Source organism: Haematobia irritans, chromosome 3 (assembly GCF_050003625.1).
Source record: "Haematobia irritans isolate KBUSLIRL chromosome 3, ASM5000362v1, whole genome shotgun sequence".
NCBI lineage: Eukaryota > Metazoa > Arthropoda > Insecta > Diptera > Muscidae > Haematobia > Haematobia irritans.
In genome coordinates, this window is record NC_134399.1 from 168,782,386 (window position 1) to 168,803,212 (window position 20,827).

Here is a 20,827-nt window from a genome sequence, read left to right on the forward strand (position 1 = left end):
AAGGAAAGTCTAAAGTCGGACGGGGCCGACTATATATACCCTGCACCACTTTGTAGATCTAAATTTTCGATACCATATCACATCCGTCAAATGTGTTGGGTGCTATATATAAAGTTTTGTCCCAAATACATACATTTAAATATCACTCGATCTTGACAGAATTTGATAGACTTCTACCAAATCTACAGACTCAAAATTTAAGTCGACTAATGCACTAGGGTGGAACACAATGTTAGTAAAAAAATATGGGAAACATTTAAATCTGAAGCAATTTTAAAGAAACTTCGCAAAAGTTTATTTATGATTTATCGCTCGATATATACACTGTTAGAAAAATATGTTTTTCATATGTTCCGATATAAACAAAATGTGTTTCGGGCACAATTTTAAAACACAATATATTTAAGTGCAAACATGTAATGTTCCTAAACTAACACAAAATGTTTGGGACACATATGTTAATATGTTAGAATATAAAGGGTGATTCTTTTGAGGTTAGGATTTTCATGCATTAGTATTTGACAGATCACGTGGGATTTCAGACATGGTGTCAAAGAGAAAGATGCTCAGTATGCTTTGACATTTCATCATGAATAGACTTACTAACGAGCCACAACGTCGAATTTTCAGTGAATGGGCCCTAGAAAAGTTGGCAGAAAATCCGCTTTTTTATCGACAAATTTTGTTCAGCGATGAGGCTCATTTCTGGTTGAATGGCTACGTAAATAAGCAAAATTGCCGCATTTGGAGTGAAGAGCAACCAGAAGCCGTTCAAGAACTGCCCATGCATCCCGAAAAATGCACTGTTTGGTGTGGTTTGTACGCTGGTGGAATCATTGGACCGTATTTTTTCAAAGATGCTGTTGGACGCAACGTTACGGTGAATGGCGATCGCTATCGTTCGATGCTAACAAACTTTTTGTTGCCAAAAATGGAAGAACTGAACTTGGTTGACATGTGGTTTCAACAAGATGGCGCTACATGCCACACAGCTCGCGATTCTATGGCCATTTTGAGGGAAAACTTCGGAGAACAATTCATCTCAAGAAATGGACCGGTAAGTTGGCCACCAAGATCATGCGATTTGACGCCTTTAGACTATTTTTTGTGGGGCTACGTCAAGTCTAAAGTCTACAGAAATAAGCCAGCAACTATTCCAGCTTTGGAAGACAACATTTCCGAAGAAATTCGGGCTATTCCGGCCGAAATGCTCGAAAAAGTTGCCCAAAATTGGACTTTCCGAATGGACCACCTAAGACGCAGCCGCGGTCAACATTTAAATGAAATTATCTTCAAAAAGTAAATGTCATGGACCAATCTAACGTTTCAAATAAAGAACCGATGAGATTTTGCAAATTTTATGCGTTTTTTTTTAAAAAAAAGTTATCAAGCTCTTAACAAATCACCCTTTATTATGTTTGGGGCATGAATGTTTCATAAAAATAATATGCGTGAATGTAAACATATATAAATTTACAAATTTCGAGTAAACATATATATGTTGTGATACTTTATTCAGAGAGCGACAGAGAGAAAGAGTTAGTATAGAGAAAGAAATAGAAATGGAAACCGGGAGGGTTGAATAAAAAGATATCAACATAACACAGCGAGAGAATGAAATGAGAGCAATTTCTGTGAAACCGCTTGTATGTTGTTTCGGAAAACTGTTTTATGATAAGGCCATAAATATTATTTAATTTGAATAAAGAGAATAGACATTCGGAACAAAGAGAATAGACTTTTGAAAAACAAACAGCATATTTTTTCGCCTTGAGAGCAGCATTTTATGTATGTGTGGACATGTGTTTTGTTTATCATTTTGGCATTATGGGCACAATTTTTTTCTTGGTTCGTTAAAAGAAATCAGGGGTCTTCATAAAAATAACGAAAGGGCACTATACTCTTTTTAGAGTTGGGACAGTAAAATGAAATATGGAGGAAATAGTGAAAAATGTCCCAGTAAAATGTATAAAAACAATGTTTAGTTCCTCTTTATTAATAAGTAGTCCACGAGGAGTTGACGGGCATTAAGTTCGAGTTTTGCAGCTAAAACAATTTAAAAAGTTTATTTTCTTTAAAATGAATTATTAAAGAAAAATAAAAGGAATTTTAGAGCGATGGTGTTAAATACTAGTAAAAAACTGTTCACGCCTAAATAAGTTTATGTTTATATTATAAAATTATTTATGTATGTTTATACTCGACTCCACGTTCTTCTTTTGTTAGAGTTTTTTAATTCCTTCCAAATTTTAAAGTTTTGTACCAAAAACAGTTTTTTGTTACAAAGTTGTTATTTTTGCAATAAAAAAATAATATTTTATCCAAAAATCAGTCAATTTCGTTTATATCAAGCACTGTTACTGACTATAAATCTTTAATAACCCACATTTCGAAGTTTCATTATAAAAATTTAATATAGTATAGATATAAATGTGTAAATTAAAAAAAAATTTCCGGTCGGAGCAGGGATTGAACCCACGACCCTTTGCATGCAAGGCAGACATGCTAACCACTGCTCCACGTGGCAAACAAATGTATGTTTCTGTTAAATAATGTTATGTTTGCATGGGCTCGTGGGCGCTGCAAACTATGCTATATAAATGTAACTTATAACAATAATTATCTACTGGTGACTATAACAGCTACGTAGCCCAGTGGATAGTGTGTTGGCTTACAAATTGTATGGTCCTCGGTTCGATTCTCCGTGCAGGCAAAAGGTAAAATTTAAAAAATTTATAAAAGTGAATAATTTCTTCAACATTATTTGTATTACAGAAAAAGGTGCCAAGAACTAAAATATTTCGTGGAAGTGAAAATTACGAGTATGTTAGGCAATGAGCACAATCGTCTTTGGGAAATATTCTTCCAAGCATATAATATTTTTGGGCTCAAAATGCTTCCAAACATATAATATGTTCACATAAAACAAACATATTAATGTTTCGGCAGTATCCAATAATATATATGCTTCCTGCAAAATATGTTTGGAACATATGTTAAAGAAGCGATTTTTTTTTTGAGGGTGTATGTATTAGAAGTTTAGGAAAATTAGAGTCATTTTTACAACTTTTCGACTAAGCAGTGGCGATTTAACAAGGAAAATGTTGGTATTTTGACCATTTTTGTCGAAATCAGAAAAACATATATATGGGAGCCATATCTAAATCTGAACCGATGTCAACCAAATTTGGCACGCATAGCTAAAATGCTAATTCTACTCCCTGTGCAAAATTTCAACTAAATCGGAGTTAAAAATTGGCCTCTGTGGTCATATGAGTGTAAATCGAGCGAAAGCTATATATGGGAGATATATCTAAATCTGAACCGATTTCAACCAAATTTGGCACGCATAGCTACAATGCTAATTCTACTCCCTGTGCAAAATTTCAATTAAATCGTAGCACAAAATTGGACTCTGTGGTCATATGAGTGTAAATCGGGCGAAAGCTATATATGGGAGCTATATCCCTTTCCGACCGTGTACGCACAATTGTGCGGGTAAGTTTAAGTCTCTATAATTTCTTTAATATATGACGTACTGCGATAAGAGCGACAAAAAAATAATGGTGTATGCTCTCTCTTTGTCTAAGAATGTGAAGAACCGTTATAAATATTTGCTTTTCATATATTTTGTAGTTTCAGCAGTGTACTTTGCGCATTTGTAAAAATGAGTGGAAGATGTAAGTTTGCAAATATATTAAAATTATTTAAATTGTGGAATATTTCATCAAACAAGTGTTTTCAATAAGAAAATATTTTAAATACTGTATGCAAACAGTAACTTCGTGATTATTTTGTGTTTTTTGATATTTTTACGTCCGGACTTTTACCGGAATTTACCGGACTGGACTGGTAACAGGATACAGGATCAAACTGAACAAACTTAATAATTTAAAATGTTCTATGTACACATAAATAACAGAATTGAAAAATTTAGGAAAATCTATCCCGTGGATCGGCTATAGGTCGGAAAGGGATATCTAAATCTGAAATGATTTCAACCAAATTTAGCACATATAGCTATAATGCCAATTCTACTCCCTGTGCAAAATTTCAACTAAATCGGAGCAAAAAATTGGCCTCTGTGGTCATTTGAGTGTAAATCGGGCGAATGCTATATATGGGAGCTATATCTAAATCTGAACCGATTTCAACCAAATTTGACACGCATAGCTATAATGCTAATTCTACTCCTTGTGCAAAATTTCAACTAAATCGGAGCAAAAAATTGGCCTCTGTGGGCAAATGAGTGTAAATCGGGCGAAAGCTATATATGGGAGCTATATCTAAATCTGAACCGATTTTTTCCAAAATCAATAGGGATTGTCTTTGAGCCGAAACAGGACCGTATACCAAATTTTAGGACAATCGGACTAAAACTGCGAGCTGTACTTTGCACACAAAAATACACCAACAGACAAACAGACAGACAGGCGGACATCGCTAAATCGACTCAGAATTTAATTCTAAGACGATCGGTATACTAGACGATGGGTCTCAGACTTTTCCTTCTTGGCGTTACATACAAATGCACAAACTTATTATACCCTGTACCACAGTAGTGGTGAAGGGTATAATTAATTGGATCAATTAATTTCGTGATTGAATCAGAAAAAAAATGTTTGTGTGTAGTTTCGTAGAACACCCATTTAGACCGATCATCCGAAACCGAAATAAAATTTTGACTAAATTTTCTATAGAAATAAAATTTTGACAAAATTTTCTATAGAAATAAAATTTTGAAATTTTTTAAAAAAAAATTTTAATTTTCTTCAAAATTTTTCCAATTAAAATCTTAATTGAGTTTTAAAAAATATTTAATTAAAAACTTAATTGATTCAACAAATTTTTTAATTGAAACAAAAATCAATCACACAAATAAATAGTATCAATAATTTTTTTAATTGGATCAATTATTTTTTTAATTGGCTGTCAATTAATTTGTTAATTGATACTATAATTTCTGTGATTGAAGACATTTCAATTAAAAAATTAATTGGATCAATTAATTTCGTGATTGAATCAGAAAAAAAGTTTTTGTGTGTAGTTTTGTAGAATACCCATTTAGACCGATGATCCGATTTGATTCCTTGGACTTCTAGGAATCGAAATTTTAGCCGTCTAGTGCCTAAAAAAAGGAAATCTAGAGGTACTTCGGGTTCTAAAACAGGTGTACTGAATATAGTGATTTTAAGCACTTGTTTGTAAGTTTAATTAATTTTTTGTTTAGCACGATAAAAAAATATGTCTTCTACGTTTGACGTGGTACGATGCCATACAATTTTTGTTCACAAATTTTTTTAACAGTGCATCCAAACATATTTCTTCGTTAAATGAAGTCTATAAGAAAATAAAAGATTTTCACCCAATCTTCTGGTCAAACAAAGCCAAGAACAACAAAACACAAAAGTGCCAAAAGCAAAGAGGAAGTCACTATTTAGGAATCTTACAAATGGAAAACAAGAAGAAAAAAATGGGTTGTTTTTTTGTCCTTGGCTTCGAATGCAAATGTCAGTTCAAAAGAACACCAACAGAGTGCACCAAAACTACATTCAGCCATGCACAAAAAGGACTTCTTCAACACAGACATAACCACAGAGGATGACAAAAGAAAAGAAAAAGAAGAAGAAGAAAAAGGACAAATGTAATACAAACAACCGGATGGATATGCGGACGGACGTTGATGGAACAACGGAAGTGCATACAATGCCGACGCACACCACACAGACATCCGAGTCACATAGAAGCCAACACATATAAATACATCGCAAACCAACAAGGAATAAGAAGGAGTAATGTAAGAAGAAAAAATGCAATTGTCCGCCTTTAAATGAACAATGAAAATGTACTAAATATTTGTAGAGTTTTTGTAAACATTTTTAATATTGAAGATTCAAAAGAAATTTTAAAAAGTAAATAAGACCGAAAGTTCGGGCAGACCGAATCTTTCGTACCCTCTGCTAAAGATCAAATTACTTGGATTGTAATCACGGTTGCCACAGTTGGTAGAATCCTACCAAAAATGGTAGGTTTTTTACTGTTTGGTAGATTTTTCAGAATCTTTCTCTCAAAATAAGAAGTACTTAAATTTTCTATATATATAAAATATAGTTTTAACAAAATTGTCTATAGAAATAAAGTGTTGATAAATTTTTCTATATAAATAAAATGTTTACAAAATTTTCTATAGAAATAATATTTTGAAAAAATTTCCTATAAAAATACAAATTAGAAAATTTTCTATAGAACTAAAATTTTGAGAACATTTTCTATAGAAATAAAATTTGGAGAAAATTTTCTATTTAGGGAAAAGCCGACTATCATAAACCTTTCTCGGAAGGTTCAAGTGTAGTTCACTTTGGGTTTAGTGAATTACCCGAATTTATTCTGATAATTGGTTGATAGTTTTGCTGCAAGTAGAGGATGCTGATGAGGAATGTGGTAATTCCGAAACAGCTGTACATCCAACCATCTTGCAGTCTAAAGGGCTTTGCCCAAATAAATTTGACAAACATTCTTTTCCTCTGTTTGTTATGCTACTCTCGTAGTTTAGTCAACGCAATGGTTTTAAGCTGAGATCAAAACGAAAATAACGTTTCGACAAAATTTTCTATAGAAATAAAATCTTGACAAAATTTTCTATAGAAATAAAATCTTGACAAAATTTTCTATAGAAATAAAATTTGAGAAAATTTTCTATGTCGATACAATTTTGAGAAAATTTTCTACAAAAATAAAATTTTGACAAAATTTTCTATAGAAATAACATTTTGAGAAAATTTTCTATAAAAATAAAATTTTGACAAAATTTTCTACAGAAATAAAATTTTGAAATTTTTAAAAAAATTTTATATTTTCTTCAAAATACGGTTTTTTAAAAGTAGGTAGTTTTTTGGTAGACTTTTTTGTTGGCACGAGTGGCAACCGTGGTTGTAATAACAGTTGCAGATGGCAACGTATCTTAAGCCTTCTTAAAATTGTCTACTAAATTGTAACATAGTCCATATGGAGTCTTTGTTAAATAAAAAAGGAAGATAAAAAACCTATATAAACCCCTTTAATTCTTGATTGGTTTATATAGAGGTGTCAATAGTTATGAACCGATATGAACCAATTTTCGCATGGTAATTAGGAGTCCAAATTGAACACGATCGGATAGAATTTGTTCTTCCACGAGGCTCTAGAAGTAAAAATTTGGCGCTCAATCTAATTGGATAATATTTCCTATTTCCATAGGATCCGGAAGTCAATTCTGGGATCGGGGCTATATATAATTATGGACCGATGTGGATCAATGTTTGTTTGGTTATTAGATGACATATACATATACACCCTCAAAAAAGCACTTCTGTAACAAATACTCCAAACACATTTTGCTTCAAGCATATATATTTTGAGGATTGGTCCAAACAAAATATTGTTTATATTGTTCAAACATATTATGTTTCACCTTAGGACATACACTGGAAAAAAATTTAATGAAATTTTCTTTGTGTGGATAGATTTTTAAGGCGCCAATTGGTTACTTCCATTATATTACTTGCATTATACTCTATAGTAGAGGTGTGCACGTGACACGAAATTGTCGTGATTGACGAACATTTTCGTGACTCGCACGTGAGTCAAGCTGACGGCAACGGCGTGAGTGTGGGTGAGCGTGATTACCCAACCAAATGTCGTGCGTGAGCCTTAGTCACGAAAATAATATCCTCGTGAGTATGCGTGATTAACGAATTTCGGAAAACACGCTCAAGAAAATAATCCCGCTTACGAACATAAAATGCTTACGAGTTGAATTTATTTATAATATTAGTGACAGAGTTTTATAACGCACTCGATTTTAACCATACTCATATTTTCAATCAGGTTCTATAGGTAAATCACTCATAAAATTATTCGTGAGTCACGAGGTTTTTCGTGAGCCACGATATTTTTCGTGAGTCACGATATTTTTCGTGAGTCACGATATTTTTCGTCAGTCACGACATTTAAAAGCTTTTCGTGCGTGAGTACAAATTTTCTTTTCGTGAGCGTGAGTCCTACCAAAACATATCGTGCGTGAGTGTGCGTGATTGCAAGAGCGTGAGCAAAATATTACTCACGTGCACACCTCTACTCTCTAGGTCTCTCTTACTAAACACATATATGTTTATAGGCTATTTCTAAATTAATATATGTTTGTAAATATAATATGCTTAGATAATATTATATTTACAAACAGTTTATGTCCCAAACATAATATGTTCAAACATATTAATACATATGTCCCAAACATGTTATGCTAGTTTATGAACATTATATGCTTGCACTTAAAAATATTGTGTTAAAAAATTTGAGTTAAAAACATATAATTTTTACACCCAAACATATGAAAAACAGTCTTTTTCGTCCGTGTATATATAAACTTCACGTAGCAAATTTTAATCAAATCGGATGAAATTTGCTCTTCCAGAGGCTCCGAAGGCTAAATCCGGGGACTGATTTTTATAGGGGCTATATATTATTATGGACTGATTTGATCCAATTTTTGCACTGGTTTTCGAGGGCATATACTTCGATCACGTACCAAATTTAAAGCTTTTCCAAGAGGCTTCGTAAGTCGAAACTAAGGGTCTATTTATTTGCCGGTTATATCTTAAAGTGGTTCAGCACATTGAAACTTTATTTATTTGCCGGTTATATCTAAAAGTGGTTCAGCACATAGAAACTTTATCAATTCGTTTATAACATATCGAAACATTGGTCACAGACCCCATAAAATATATTTTCTAGGTCCTGGTGAAAATCTCTGTTGATCTAGCGATGTCTGCCTGTCCGCCCGTCTCTTGAAATATTTGTAGTACCTCCGACCTACTTTAATAATAACTACATGTACAAAGTTGCAAGTCGATTGCTTGTTTCTGTGGGAAGTTAGCTTGATTTCAACAGACAGACGGGGGGACATCGCTAGATCGACTCAGAATTTCTCCAGGACCCAGAATATTTTTTGTGGGGTCTGAGACCAATATTTCAGGAGACCTTATTTTGTTGGAAACTGATTTATTGTCGAAATGAGGTACTAACAAGTATATACGGCCGTAAGATCGGACAGGCCGAATCTTATGTACCCTCCACCATGGATTGCGTAGAAACTTATACTAAAGACTGTCATCCACAATCGAATTACTTGGGTAATACTCGCCGATGGCAAGGTATGTTAAAAAATCCTTCTAAATTGTAAGTTAGTCCATACGAGGGATATATTAAACAAAAAAAGCCGATTAAATACGTATATAATTCAGTTCGACAAAATTTTCTATAGAAATAAAATTTTGACAAAATTTTTTATAGAAATAAAATGTTGACAAAATTTCCTACAGAAATAAAATTTTAACAAAATTTTCTACAGAAGTAAAATTTTGACAAAACTTTCTATAGAAATAAAATGTTGGTAGATTAGTTTTGGCAATATGGACCAATTTTGATGTGATTGACCATTGGCTATATATAACTATAGACCGATATGGACCAATTTTTGCGTGGCTGTTAGCGACCATATACTAACACAATGTACCAAATTTACAGCGAATCAAGAGGTTCCAGAGGTCGAATCTGGGGATCGATTTATACCCGCCATGCTATGGTGGAGGGTATAAAAAGCATACCGGTTCCAACGATTTTATCTTTACACTTTACAGGCAAAAAACATTATTGAAGGCTCTATTGTGATGACAACAGGTTTTTTATTTTATTTATTTATTTATTGAGTTTGGTTCCTGCACAATAAGACTCAAGGTCCTATAATTTACAGTACAGGCATTTGATTGTATGCGAACAAATGCATGGACATCGTTAAACGGTTTTAACATAGAATTTCTCCTGACAAAAAAAATTTATACATATGCTTTCTATAGCTGGAAATCGATATTTGGATGAGTTACAAATTGAATGAATTAAATGTCGAATAAAAAATAAGTTGTCGGGAATAGATATGAAAAAATGGGATACCCTATTTCACGATCTATTTTTACAGGCCACTTCAAGCAAATCGGTTCAGCTCTGCCTGAGTTTAAGAACTCCAATTGAACTTTTTTATGTCATTTTGCAACGTTTTCTAATTGTGAAAAATTAGCATTATTGTCTTGTATATTTTTGAGAGAAACAACTCGTCTATTGTCTAAGAAACATGCAACTCTTTGAATTCTATTTCCCCTAGTTGTGCAATGTCTTTGTATCGTTGAAATTGGTTGGCCGGAAATGAACCACTGTTGGGTTTTAATTTTTTCTTTCGTTTGCATACTTTTTGCTGTTTCACTTCCCTGACTTCTTTCAGTTACTTTTTACGACTTTTTATTCGCTTCATTCGTTAGACAGGTGATGAGCTTTTAAGGCTATATCCAAGATCCACAACTACTATTGCCTAAACGCCAGGAGATAAGGACGAATTTTAAACCTGAAATGCGTCATAGATGCGAGTGTGGGTGTGTGTATGAGTGAGTGCAATCGCAAAACAAAAAAACCAAAATCCGACAGTAACTTTGTCCGTTAAGAGCTTTAGTTACTTTCGAGTTGTTTTGCTTTCTGTATAATTTATGTCTCATTGAAAATTTAAATACTTTTTGCAGAGTATGGATTCAAGGACTTTGTAAACATGAATGAATCGCAATGTTAGTTAATTGGACAGAAATTTCTAGGAGTTTAGCTGAATGTAGTTTTGCACAAAATTAGGCTAAACATGGAAAGTTGCATATTAAATGCAAATTTTAAAGCAATTAACCAAAGATAACAGAATTGTGGAGCTTTAAAAGGAGATAAGAAGTAGTTTGTGATTCTGGAACATAAATTGTATGATAGAGGATGAACTGACATGTTATTTTAAAATTTTTCGGGAAAAACAATTTCCATATTTTCATTTGCTCATAACAAAAATATTTGATAAGGTATCCTAATAAAGTACAAATAAGGTAAACATCTCCCATATCATAGCTATACTAAAAGCCAATGGTCTAAACGTTGAGTTTACAAAAGTCAAAAGTTGACTTTTTGATTCTCATTGCAATCCCTACTCGCGACACCCAATGCGTCTCAAGTTATCTCTTGGCCAATGTAGATATGGGACGCTCAATTAATTCATACAACTTCATTTGGCAATACAATTTGGTGAATTTTTGTCCCTTTACCCTTCGTATTAGCCTGCTTTAGCTAAGTGTATGTGGCTCATATCCAAAATCATTTAACCAATATTTAATGGAAGCCATGGAAGAAGAAAAGCTTTGCTTTTGAATCTATTTTCATGTTTCCTTAATCCGCGGACACTTGCGCTTCCAAATGCAGTAATAACAAAAAATGAAATTTGTAAAGAGCTTAATTTCAATGGATTTTTTATAGAAATATAGAACTATTTCTTAATAAACATCCATAAAGGACGTTATTAAAGCTAATACTCCTTGAGATAAAGAATATTTCTAATTCAATGGAATTAGTTGAGTCCGCTTTTCACGACCGAAACTCATTCTTACTTCTTGGTAGTTTCCTCATAACGTTATTAGTTAAAATTTTTAGATACATATTTGCTTGAAATTTGACAAATAGAAATTTTAATCGAATCGAGTTTGAATTTAATTCATGTGAATTAAATTCATAAAAAACGGCCCTCAAATTTTAATCCACCCAGCGAGTCAGAACAAATAAGGTGAATGACCAAACATTAAAGATACCATTAATACCTGTGCCAGGCATACTTACTTGGGTTTTTGGCCACGTTGCAAATCCGTTAATGAAAACTCCACACGCTTCGGCTCATCAACACTAGCGCAGCATGTAATTATATCAGCTTCATTACCTGGACGTTGACTGCCAACAAACACCGTTACCATAGGAAGAGCCTAACAGAAAGGATAAAAAAGAGACGAAAAATTAAATGATCCTGTGGTTTCAGTTTTTTTTTGTTCATTGTCTGCATGAATTTCATTTTGATTATGCTATGTTTTTTTTTTTGCTAAATACAAATATGGAATCATAAATTAACCCACATAAACGAAGGATAAATCAAAATCTTTACAAAATTAAATTTACTTTATTTTAATCGAATCTTCTTACAAATATAAGAAATTTGTTTAAATAAAATGCCCATGATTATTTAGTTTTTAAATTAAAATTCGACGAAATTTCCAATCGAAATAAAATGTCGAAAAATTTTTCTATTACAATAAACGACGAAATTTTCTATAGCATAAACTTTTGGCGAAATTTTCTATAGTACATAGAACAAAATTTTCAATGAGATTTTCTATAGCATATAGAAATAAAATTTCGACGAAAATTTCTATAGAAACAACATTTCTATAGAAGTATAATATACAAAAAAATTTGTATAGCAATCAAATTTCGACGAAATTTTCTATGGAAATAAAATTTTGATAAAATTTTCTACAAACATATTATTTCGACGGAATTTTCTTTAAACATAAAATTTCCACAAAATTTTCTATAAACAAAAAATTTCGACGAAATTTTCTATACACATAAAATTTCGATGAAATGTTCTTTAGAAATAAAATTTCTATGAAATTTTCTATAGATATAAAATTTCGACGAAATTTTCAAATTGGACAAAATTTTCTACAGATATAAAATGTCTTATTTGTTGTTTTGATCTCAGCTTTAAAACCATTGTGTTGACTAAACTAGAAGAGTAGCTTAACCAACAGAGGAAAAGAATGTTTGTCAAATTTATTTGGACAAAGCCCTATAGACTGCAAGATATTTGGATGGACGAACGTTTCGGAATTACCACATCCCTCATGATGACATTTTATTTTATTTCTATAGAAATTATGCGAAAATAAATAAATGAAATGAATGAATGAAATGAGAAATAAAATTTCGATGATTTTTTCTATAGAAATAAAATTTCGACGAAATTTTCTGTAGACACAAAATTTCGACGAAATAAAATTGCTAGAAATTTTCTATAGAAATAACATTTAGACGAAATTTCTGTAGAAATAAAATTTCAACAAAATTTATATAGAAATTTTTAAATTGGACTAAATTTTCTATAGAAATAAAATTTTATAAATTATTCTACAGAAATAAAATTTTGACGAAATTTTCTATAGAAATTAAATTGCTAGAAATTTTGTATAGAAATAACATTTAGACGAAATTTCTGTAGAAATAAAATTTCTACAAAATTTTCTATTGAAATTTTTAAAGTGGACTAAATTTTCTATAGAAATAAAATTTTATAAATTATTCTACAGAAATAAAATTTTGACGAAATTTTCTATAGAACTAAAATTTCGACGAAATAAAATTGATAGAAATTTTCAATAGAAAAAACATTTAGACGAACTTTCTGTAGAAATAAAATTTCTACAAAATTTTCTATGGAAATTTTAAAATTGGACTAAATTTTCTATAGAAATAAAATTTTATAAATTTTTCTACAGAAATAAAATTTTGACGAAATTTTCTATAGAAATAAAATTTCGACGAAATAAAATTGCTAGAAATTTTCAATAGGAATAACATTTAGACGAAATTTCTGTAGAAATAAAATTTCTACAAAATTTTCTATAGAAATTTTAAAATTAGACTAAATTTTCTATAGAAATAAAATTTTATAAATTTTTCTACAGAAATAAAATTTTGACAAAATAGAATTTAAAATTCTAAGAAATTTCGACAAAATTTTCTATAAAAAATACAATTTCGACGAAATTTTCTATAGAAATAAAATTTCGATGAAAATTTTGATAAAAATAAAATTTTGATGGAAATTGGTTGAAATTTTATGTCTATAGAAAATAGACATAAAATTTCAACCAAATTTGCTATGGAAATAAAGACTCTAAGAAATTTTCAAATTAAAAAAAAAAAAAAATTATATAAAAAATGAAATTTTGACGAAATTTTGTATAGAAATAAAATTTCGACGAAATTTTCTATAGAAATAAACTGTCGATGAAATTTTCTAGAGAAATAAAATTTCCATGAATTTTTCAATGGAAATAAAATTTCGATGAATTTTTGTGTAGAAATAAAATGTTGTAGAAATTTTCTATAGACATACATTTTGACGAAATTTTCTATAGAAATAACACTTTGGCAAAAATTTCCATAGAAGTAAAATTTTTACGAAATTTACTATAGAAATCGATGAAATTGACTATAGAAATACAAAGGTGACAAAATTAAATAGATAAATTAAACTTTTCTATAAAATATTCTCCAAAACATAAAATTTCGATGAAATGGTAGCACATTTTCTACACCCAGAGAAGGAATATGATCACCTCACCTGTTTTTCCACCTGTTTTAAGAGCAAAATATTAATTTTGGGTGGTGACCATGTAACATGATTTTCGCAACCATGTTATTTTCTCGGAAATCATGTATCTGATTTCGTTAAGCAGTTTATATTTGACGAGAAAATAACATTTTAGTGACAAACATGTTATATGGTCACCATACAAAAATAACATTTTGCTCTTGAAACATGTTTGAGGTGATCATATTCCTTCTCTGCGTGTAGACTTCTATAAGATACGGCATTTAAAGGGTTAATTTTATGAGAACAATGCGTGACTTATAACAAAAAATTAAAACAGTCAGACATTTAAAGCAAACATTTTCTTCTTGTCCTAGTTTCAGTTTAATGGCCACTTAATTAGCACTTTAACTATTTTATTTTTTTTTTTTTTCATAGTAATATCCCTCGCCCATTTCGGGAAAATCTAAAATGTCTTTCTATGCTAAATATCACCACTTACCATGGGCAAAACATAACCGTCATTGTAATCAACATGTTCACCAATCAAATTAACACGTCCCGGTGCACAGCAGGCTAATTCTGGCTCATGGCCAAAGTTTTGACGAAATGTCTCTTTGGCAGTTTCTAGAATTTCTTCAAATGTTGGCAGCTTTGTGGTTAGCAAGGAGGACATAATGGTTTCTTCTTTTTTTTTAGATTTTATTTGAATAGTTGTTGTAAGGACGTTGTATTTTGCTCTTCTACGGGTGTCTGTGCAATACTGTCTTCAAGTGCAGCCCTAATGATGTTGCATTTGATGATGCTGGTTGCCTATGGAGCTGGTAGTATTGATGTAGACAGCTATCCTACTACTCGTCGACGTTATTTGAAGAGGTCCTTTTCAGCTTTTGATTGACTGTAATTTAAAGGAATATACATATAAATAGTCACACACTCAAGCCAAAAGGCAGCAGAGCAATTTTAAAATCTTGTCCAAAAAAGAAGTGTGGGTTTTCTTAAATTTTAGTATGTTTCAATTTATTTTAACACTTGAAATAGGAGTAAAAACAAACGGTGCTGGTTATATATCGTATTATATTAAGGTGGGCTTCTCAATTCCTTATTATTGTTTATAGTGGATTATCGTCCGATAACCGGTTTAAGTACTAAACGGAAGATATAAAACTTTAATAGTATACAGTTATTAAATTTATTTTTATTACAAACAAATTATTTGATTTTAGTTTCATTTATCTATTTATCTCAGTTTTCTTTATCCCAAATGTCACAAATTTTGTAAAAAACAAGTAAGTAAAGTCTAAAGTCGGGCGGAGCCGACTATATTATACCCTTCACCACTATGTATACAAACATTTGTGTTACTATCTCGACTACACGCAGAGAAGGAATATGATCACTTCAAACATGTTTCAAGAGCAAAATGTTATTTTTGTATGGTGACCATGTAACATGTTTGTCACTAAAATGTTATTTTCTCGTCAAATATAACCTGCTTGCCGAAATCGGACACATGATTTCCGAGAAAATAACATGGTTGCGAAAATCATGTTACATGGTCACCACCCAAAAATAACATTTTGCTCTTAAAACATATTTGAGGTGATCATATTCCTTCTCTGGGTGTACTTCAAATTTGCTGGGAGCTATATAAAGGTTTGCATTTCCAGATACAAATACTTTTAATGGACACAATTTTTTGTACTTCTACAAAAACTCTGGAATTAAAATTTAAATCGGCTAACGTTCTGGGATGAAAAACAATGTTAGTAAAAAAATATGGGAAATATGAAGCGAGAGAAATATTAATGCAATTGTACAAAAGAGCATTTTTGATTTATCAGGCGATATATATGTATTCGAGATATGGGACAATTTTAGTAATATTTAAAATTGTTGCTACGATTTGGCGATTTTACAAGGATATTGGTTAGATCTCGCCAAGATATGTGGTCAAGTGTGGGTTGTGATATATTATTTGGTCAAGTCAAGGCGACTTGGAGGCTTATTTAAAACTCACCCGTTCTGTGGAAATTCTGGCATTACAGTGTGTAGGATATGACTAAGATATGTGGAAATCATCACAGAATTTTGTGTAAAGTGTGGGAATTTTGGCCATATTTGCATAAACCGGAAAAACGAACATAGGAGGCTTAAATTAGATCAAACTTGACACACTTAAATATCATATTAATTAAAGTACGAGTATAGCACAAGAAAATTGTATTAGGACTTCAAAGAATAGTAAGAATGAACTACGACGAATTGTAATTTCTTGAAGAAACATGTTTTTTAATATTTTTATACCCTCCACCATATGATAGGGGGGGGGGGGGTATATTAACTTTGTCATTCCGTTTGTAACACATCGAAATATTGCTCTAAGACCCCATGAAGTATATATATTCTGGGTCGTGGTGAAATTCTAAGTCGATCTAAGCATGTCCGTCCGAAATCACGCTAAATAACTTCCGAACGAAACAAGCTATCAACTTGAAACTTGGCACAAGTACCCAGCAAAAAAATTTGGAAGTTCTTCCACAAGCACAACTTTAAAAGCACTTCCAGAAGATGCACTCCCAATGATGTTCTTTATTTTGACTACCCAGGAAGTTCTCTTAATTCAATTTTTTATAACTTGGTTTTTTCATACTTTTAATGGGTAATTTTAACTTTTTTGTTTCAAATAGGTTAAAAACAGAGTAAAATTCATAAAATGGTACAAATCATTTAAATTTTGTCGAAAAAATGCTAAACTCAATTTGAAAAAAATTGTGAATTTTTGAAAAAATTTGAAGTCAAACGTTTCCGATCCATTAAAAATTATAAAAAAATATAAAAGTATTTATTTGACAAAATATCACAGATTTTTTTAATTTTCATCCAAAACATCGAATTCGGATCACACCGAAAGAAGTGATGCAAGTTCGGTGCAACGCCTGTTAAAATGGGCTTGTCATAGGACTTCCGTCAAGCCCATGTTAAATTCATCGCTTCTGCGTCAATTTTGAACCACTTCCGGATCCAAAAGAACATTTTCATTACTTTTTTGGAGACGCCTTTTTTGCTGGGTAGTTGTTATTGATGTATGCCGGATGGTATTGCAAATGGGCCATATCGATCCACTTTTACGTATAGCCCCCATATAAAGGGACCCTCAGACTTGGCTTGTGGAGCCTCTAACAGAAGCATATTTCATCCGATCCGGCTGAAATTTGGTACATGATGTTGGTATATGGTCTCCAACAACCGTGCAATAATTGGTCCACATCGGTCCATAATTATATATAGCCCCCACATAAACCGATCCCCAAAGTTGGCTGGCGGAGCCTCAACGAGAAGCAAATTTCATCCGATCCGCCTGAAATTTGGTACATAATGTTGGTACATTGTCTCTAACAACCATGCAAAAATTAGTCCACATCGGTCCATAATTATATATAGCCCCCATATAAAACGTTCTCCAGATTTGACCTCCGGAGCCTCTTGGAGGAGCAAAATTCATCCGATCCGGTTCAAATTTGGAACTTGGTGTTAGTATATGGCCGCTAACAACCATACCAAAATTGTTCCATATCGGTCTATAGCTATATATAGCCGATCTCCAATCACACAAAGTCCATATCGGTTCAAAATCATGGTTGCCACTCGAGCCAAAAATAATTTACCAAAATTTTATTTCTATAGAAAATTTTGTCAAAATTTTATTTCTACAGAAAATTTTGTCAAAATTTTATTTCTATAGAAAATTTTGTTAAAATTTTATTTGGTTCATAATCAAATTTTCATCATTGTCAACATTTTATTTCTATAGAAAATTTTGTTAAAATTTTATTCGGTTCATAATCATGGTTGGCACTCGAGCTAAAAATAATCTACCAAAATTTTATTTCTATAGAAAATTTTGTCAAAATTATATTTATATAGAAAATTTTGTTAAAATTTCATTTCTATAGAAAATTTTTGCTAAAATTTTATTTCTATAGAAAATTTTGTCAAAAATTTATTTCTATAGAAAATTTTGTTAAAATTTTATTTCTATAGAAAAGTTTGTTAAAATTTTGTCAAAATTTTCTTTCAATAGAAAATTTTGTGAAAATTTTATTTCTATAGAAAATTTTGTTAAAATTTTATTTCTATAGAAAATTTTTGTCAAAATTTTATGTCAAAATTATATTTATATAGAAAATTTTGTTAAAATTTTATTTCTATAGAAAATTTTTGCTAAAATTTTATTTCTATAGAAAATTTTGTCAAAATTTTATTTCTATAGAAAATTTTGTTAAAATTTTATTTCTATAGAAAAGTTTGTTAAAATCTTGTCAAAATTTTCTTTCTATAGAAAATTTTGTGAAAATTTTATTTCTATAGAAAATTTTGTGAAAATTTTTTTTCTATAGAAAATTTTGTCAAAATTTTATGTCTATAGAAAACTTTGTCAAACTGAATTATATACGTATTTGATCGATCTTTTTTGATTAAATATAACCACGTATGGACTTACATACAATTAAGAAGACGGTGTTAAGAGGTTTTAAGATACCTTGCCATCGGCAAGCGTTACCGCAACTTAAGTAATTCGATTGTGGATGTCAGTGTTTAGGAGAAGTTTCTACGCAATCCATGGTGGAGGGTACATAAGTTTCGGCCTGGCCGAACTTACGGCCGTACATACTTGTGTTTATTATCTATTTGTAACTTTTTTGAAAATACACATTTATATATATGTATATGATATATAAATCACTTTATATTATCTTCGAAATTATTGTAGTAGGGTGTTTGTAAAATGTCTTTCGCATTCATATTTCTTAGGGGTTTATTATGCTATCCAAATCAGCTTTGAGTGAAACTCATTATTTTTAACTCAAACAAAAATACTCATAAAAATGCGAATATCTTGACAAAGAGTAATGAATACAAAACATATGAGTGCCCATCAGAGAATACCGGTCAGAAAGAAAACAATCACCCTCATCACTTGTCATAAACACTTGTGCGGCACACTATCTGACAAAACATATGTTTGCAACTAGTGATGAGATTGTTAAAAGCTGTACCCAAAACGTAATATAAAAATGTACCAAGTTCATTGGGTAGGAGTCATGATAGGAATTATGATAAACAAGTATATAAGGCCGCAAGTTCGGCCAGGCCGAATCTTATGTACCCACCACCATGGATTGCGTAGAAACTTCTACGAAAGACTATCATCCACAATCGAATTACTTGGGTTGTGGTATCTTAAAACTTCTTAACATCGTTTTCTAAATTGTGATTTAGTCCATACATGGTATATATTAGACAAAAAAGTTATGTATAGTTAAGTGTACAAATAATTACGAATCGATATGGACTTTTTGTACGTAGAGAGCCAGAATTGAAATATGGGGGTCGCTTATATGGGGGCTATATACAATTATGAACTTGATATGGACCAATTTTTGTGTGATTGGGGATCGATTTATCTGAGGGCCATATATAACTATAGACCGATATGGACCTAGTTAGGCATGGTTGTTAACGACCATATACTAGCACAATGTACCAAATTTCAACTCACTCGGATGAAATTTGCTCCTCCAAGAGGTTCCAAAACCAAATCTCGGGATCGGTTTATATGGGGCTATGTACGATTATGGACTGATATGGACCACTTTTGGCATGGTTGTTAAATATCATATACTACCACCACGTACCAAATTTCAACCAGATCGGATGAATTTTGCTTCTCCAACAGGCACAGCAGGTCAAATCTGGGGATCGGTTTATATGGGAGCTATATATAATTATGGACTGATAGGAACCAATTCCTGCATGGTTGTTGGATACCATATACTAACATCACGTACCAAATTTCAACCGAATGGCAAGAATTTTGCTCTTCCAAGGGGCTCTGGAGGTCAAATCTGGGGATCGGTTTATATGGGGCCTATATATAATTATGGACCGATATCGACCAATTTTTGCATGGGAGTTTGAGGCCATATATTAACACCACGTACCAAATTTCAACTGAATCATCGATCGGTTTATATGGGGGCTATATATAATTATAAACCGATGTGGACCAATATTTGCATGGTTGTTATAGACCATATACTAACATCACGTACAAAATTTCAGCCGGATCGGATGAAATTTGCTTCTCTTAGCGACCTCGCAAGCCAAATCGGGGGATCGGTTTATTTGGGGGAAATATATATAATTATGGACCGATGTGGACCAATTTTTGCATGGTTGTTAGAGATCATATACTAACACCATGTACCAAATTTCAGCCGGATCGGACGAAATTTGCTTCTCTTACGGACCTCGCAAGCCAAATCGGGGGATCGTTTTATATGGGGTCTATATATAATTATGCACCGATGTGGACCAATTTTCGCATGGTTGTTAGAGACCATATACTAACACCATGTACCAAATTTCAGCCGGATCGGATGAAATTTGCTTCTCTTAGAGGCCTCGCAAGCCAATTTTGGGGGCTATACGTAAAAGTGGACCGATATGCCCCATTTGCAATACCATCCGACCTACATCAATAACAACTACTTGTGCCAAGTTTCAAGT

General features: G+C 31.8%; 1 protein-coding gene across 3 annotated transcripts in view; it reads right to left on the reverse strand.

Annotated features, from left to right (window-relative positions):
- Positions 1–20,827, reverse strand: part of LOC142229803 (galactokinase-like) — a 154,810-nt gene that overhangs the window by 127,698 nt on the left and 6,285 nt on the right. For all 3 annotated transcript variants that reach the window (XM_075300382.1, XM_075300381.1, XM_075300380.1), the window contains exons 2-3: positions 14,757–15,152; positions 11,725–11,864 (exon numbers count right to left, since the gene is read on the reverse strand). In XM_075300382.1, coding sequence (XP_075156497.1) covers positions 11,725–11,864; positions 14,757–14,930 — 314 coding nt within the window. In that variant the 5' untranslated portion in view covers positions 14,931–15,152. The remainder of the gene's footprint in view (positions 1–11,724; positions 11,865–14,756; positions 15,153–20,827) is intronic.